The 4419-nt window shown below is 43.5% G+C and overlaps 1 protein-coding gene across 1 annotated transcript; it reads right to left on the reverse strand.

Moving 5' to 3' along the window:
* Nucleotides 1–336: 336 nt before the first annotated feature.
* On the reverse strand, nt 337–3996 carry LOC110459000. The gene is made up of 2 exons (XM_021511018.1): nt 3759–3996; nt 337–3482 (listed from the first exon to the last, which is right to left on the reverse strand). Exons 1-2 carry the CDS (start codon nt 3994–3996, stop codon nt 337–339), a joined length of 3384 nt encoding a protein of 1127 aa, XP_021366693.1.
* Nucleotides 3997–4419: the final 423 nt, after the last annotated feature.

Below are 4419 nucleotides of genomic sequence, written 5' to 3' on the forward strand. Positions count from 1 at the left end.
ATATAAAAGAGTTCCAAACAAACATTGGCAGGAACGATAACTCTTGAAGACATTTCAATATACGTAATCAATGTACTGAGAGTACTAGACTCTGGTTACAGAACACTACTCACCTGATATCTTGTCTAGATATCACAAAACTTATTTAGTGGATTTTTAAGCATATATATAAAATCAATTAATTAGTGATGACTGAGTGTCATTCCGAACTACATTATCTTGTTCATAGTTCAAATATTTACTGTGTTTCATGATCAGTCTCCAATAGAAGGACAAGTTCGTTAATGGGACGGGTGTAGCATGAAGGCGTTCCTTTGGGTGAAATCACACGAATCTCTACCGTACGAATTTTGCCATCCTCGCTGGGGAACACTCTGGTAACAATGCCCATCGGCCAGTAGTTGCGCGCACTTTGTCTCTTAACAAGACAACATCTGACACACGAAAGTTCCTCTGATCCTGGTGCCATTTCCGTCGTCCTTGTAGACTCTGCAGAAATTCCATCCTCCATCTTTTCCAGAACATATCAGATAGACACTGAACCATCTTCAAATGAGCTCTATACATGTTTCTAGTATCAGCTGGAATGATTATGTCGGTGACTGAATCACTCTTGTGAGTGAGAATCAGAGATGGACTAAGAGGATAGGGATCTTGAGGATCAGAACTCAGTGGCACTAGTGGTCGCGAATTGACGATAGCTGTCACTTCGGCAAGAAAGGTAGTAAGGACCTCATGTGTGAGAACGCCCCGTCTACTATCCAGAAGTAAAGCATCAATGATCCTTCTTGTAACCCCTATCATCCGCTCCCACACACCACCCATGTGGGAGGCATGTGGGGGGGGGGGGGGGTTGAAGATCCATCTGCAACCATCCTCAAGGAGACATTTCCTTACAGACTCGTTCTCAACGTTGATTCCACCAAGCTTTTCCATAGATCCTACAAAGTTTGTACCCCTGTCAGACCTGAACACTTTGCCCTTTCCTCTGATAGATATGAAGCGGCGAAGGGCGTTGATGAATGACGAAGTACTCATTTCTTCTATTACCTCAATATGAACTGCCCTTGAAGTGAGACAAGTGAACAAGACAGCCCATCTCTTGCTATTTGCCTGGCCACCTCTTGTCTTACGTGTGACTATCTGCCATGGTCCAAAGCAGTCAACACCGACTGAAGTAAAAGGAGGTACTGGTTCAAGTCTCTCTGTAGGTAGGTCGGACATCTTTTGAACACTTAGCTTACCCCTGGACTTACGGCAAGTAACGCATGAGTGAATGATTGATGAGACAAGACGTTTCCCACCTGCAATCCAGTAGCCTGCCTCTCTTACAGCACCTTCTGTCAAGTGTCGTCCCTGATGACAGACTTTCTCATGATAATGGCGGACAAGCAGGGTGGCAAAATGGTGTTTTCCTGGTATTAAGATGGGACTCTTCATTTGAACAGGAATGGCAGTTCTCCGCAATCTCCCTCCGACACATAACAGATTGTCTTGGTTTAGAACTGGTGAAAGAGAAAGCAGAGAGCTGTCTTTATTAAGAGGTTTTCCTTTCTTCAGACACTCAAAGTCTTTTCTAAAGACGTCCTTTTGTACCTGATGTATGACAACTGCCTCTGCGTGTTTGTTGTTCTTGTCAGACCCTGATCTGGCAGCAAAGTTTTGAAGGAACGATACGGCTCGAAAAATACTGGACAATAAAGAGAACCTTTTAATTTTCTCGGCAGTAAGCCACAGCTTCTGACTATGTACTTCCAGACTTGACTTCATAGTACAGATCTGTTCAGACCGTACCTCTTTGTCGTGTTGGGGGTTAATGAGAGCAAATTTGCCAGGATCGGTACTCTCGAGCTCCAATTCATTTGAAAAGAGAAGTTGAGGTCCCCCAATCCAGGAGCAGTCACACAGTAAAGCTGGCGGAACGAAGCGGGTTCCATGATCCGCTGGATTGTTACCGGTACGTACATAATGCCACTGATGAGGTTCAGAGAACTTCAGAATCCTCTCAACACGATTTGTGACGTATACGTAGAACCTTCTGGTTTTGTTGTTGAGGTAGCCAAGTACTACTTTACTATCTGTGTAATATGTGATGCCCTGAGGTGGCATGTCCAATTCCTGAGATACTATTTCCGCTACTTCTACAGCCAACAATGCGGCGCATAACTCCAGGCGAGGTATAGTATGACCCTGCTTAGGAGCAACTCTTGATTTCCCAAGTACAAACCCAAATTGGATGTTGTTTTCAGAATCTTCTGCTTTAAGGAAAGCGACAGCTGCTACAGCTTTTTCAGATGCGTCACAAAAGACGTGTAATCCTTTTTTCACTACCTCCTCCTTTTTAAGGATGTTGTATGGCCTGGGAATTTTCACAGATTCCAGGTCATGCAGGCTTCTCTGCCACATATTCCAATCTGATTTGAAGTCTTCTGATAAAGACTCATCCCAGTCAGTGGTAGATGACATCATATTGCGGAGTAAGACTTTTCCCTTTATTGTTACTGGTGCAGCAAAGCCCAATGGGTCATATAAACTGTTTATAGTAGCCAAAACTCCGCGTCTTGTGTAAGGTTTATCCTCAAAGTCTATTTGGAAGGTAAATGAGTCATTCCTGAGGTCCCATTGGAGACCTAGACTTCTCTGGAGAGGGGCCTTTTCTTGCTGTATGTCTATACCGCTTATATCCTTCGCAATATCCTCTGAATTGAATGCATCAAGAACCTCTTGATTGTTTGATGCAATTTTATGCAGCCTAATACTGCCATTTTCTTTGAGGGTCTGTTGGGTTCTTTTCATCAAAGAGACAGCTGAATCTACATCCTCACATGATGTCAGCCCATCATCGACATAGAAGTTCTTTTGAACAAATTCCTTGATGTCATCTGAGGCATCCTCTACTACCTTCCTTAAGGTAGCTACAGCAGGCGAGGGTCGGTTACCAAACACATGTTTGCGCATTCGGTATTCGATGAGCTGTTTAGAAGGGTCATTATCCTGATACCAAAAGAACCTCAAGAAGTTCCTGTGATCCTCATGCACAGAAAAGCAATAAAACATACTTTCAATGTCACCGCTTACGGCAACAGCTCCCTGTCGGAATCTCATCAAAACCCCAATCAAGCTGTTCGTGAGGTCAGGTCCTTTGAGGAGGACGTTGTTGAGGGATACTCCATCATATACTGCTGATGAGTCAAATACCCCACGGATTTTGTCTTTTTTCTTTGGGTGGTAAACACCAAAGAGTGGAAGATACCAACACTCTGCTTGTGGGTCTATCGTAGTGGCAACATCTGCATGTCCGTTTTCAATTATCCCTTTCATGAATGTGGTGAAGTGTTCCTTCTTCACAGGGTTCCTTTCCAGACTGGTGTGGAGTATCTTGGCTCTTTTTAAAGCCTGTCCTCTATTGTTGGATAATCGTTGTCGTGGTGACCGGAATGGAAGTGGTGCGGTCAAATTACCTTCCGAATCCTTTTTGAACTCTGTCTACATTAAATGCATAACTTGTCCATCTTCAATGGACATTCCAAGTCTTTCGCTATCTGGACCTTTCTGGAATAAGTCGTAGGGCTCTTTTCCACCAAGTCTTTTAATAGGCTCAAGTCGCAAGTTAAACTCGTTAGGGCAGGAAGGAAATGTTGACGGACGTCCATCCCTCAAAATATGAGTTTTATACACAGATACATTAGAATTCGGGCAATGAACACGTCCAAGACAGGTTTCCCCAATAATTACCCATCCCAAACTCAGCTTTTAACCATAGGGAGAACCCTTCGGACCAATTCGTTGGTCGTGGACATGATGAGCCTCCACCAAGTCTCTTCCTATCAGTAGGGTAATGAGACATTTCGAGTCAAACTCGTGAATCTCACTGGCAATGTCCCTAAGATGTAAATGATTGTAAGCAATGTCTGGAGTAGGAATCTCTTCTTTCTCGTCAGGAATCTGGTTGCACTCTGTAATGATTGGCAAGTCATGTTTCACTGTTCCATCCATACTTTGTACAACAAATCCTTCCGCTCGTCTACCCGATGTGTCAGTAACACCTGAGCATGATGAAAGTGAATACTGGATTTCTGGAAACTCACAAAGACCAGCGAAATCCTCGAAGAATGAGGAAGAGGCAAGTGTCTTGTTACTCTGGTCATCTATGAGGGCATATTGTTCAAGGGCCTTAGGTGAAAGTGTACGCACTCTCCTAGCTGACATGGCTCCTTCTTCAGATGTAGCCATTTCCTACTCATTAGATTTATCCATGGCAATAATTCTTCACTATACTGTCACCACAAGAGACGAGAAGACAGGATGTCTCGTTAACAGTAGGGCTACTGACTTTATTCAAAAAATCACCTCATCAGTCCGTCAGTGAAGACTGAAATTACAGAAATTGAAATGCTATTGTTACAAATGTACAAAACA

The sequence above is a fragment of the Mizuhopecten yessoensis genome, unplaced genomic scaffold (assembly GCF_002113885.1).
Source record: "Mizuhopecten yessoensis strain PY_sf001 unplaced genomic scaffold, ASM211388v2 scaffold9897, whole genome shotgun sequence".
Taxonomy (NCBI): domain Eukaryota; kingdom Metazoa; phylum Mollusca; class Bivalvia; order Pectinida; family Pectinidae; genus Mizuhopecten; species Mizuhopecten yessoensis.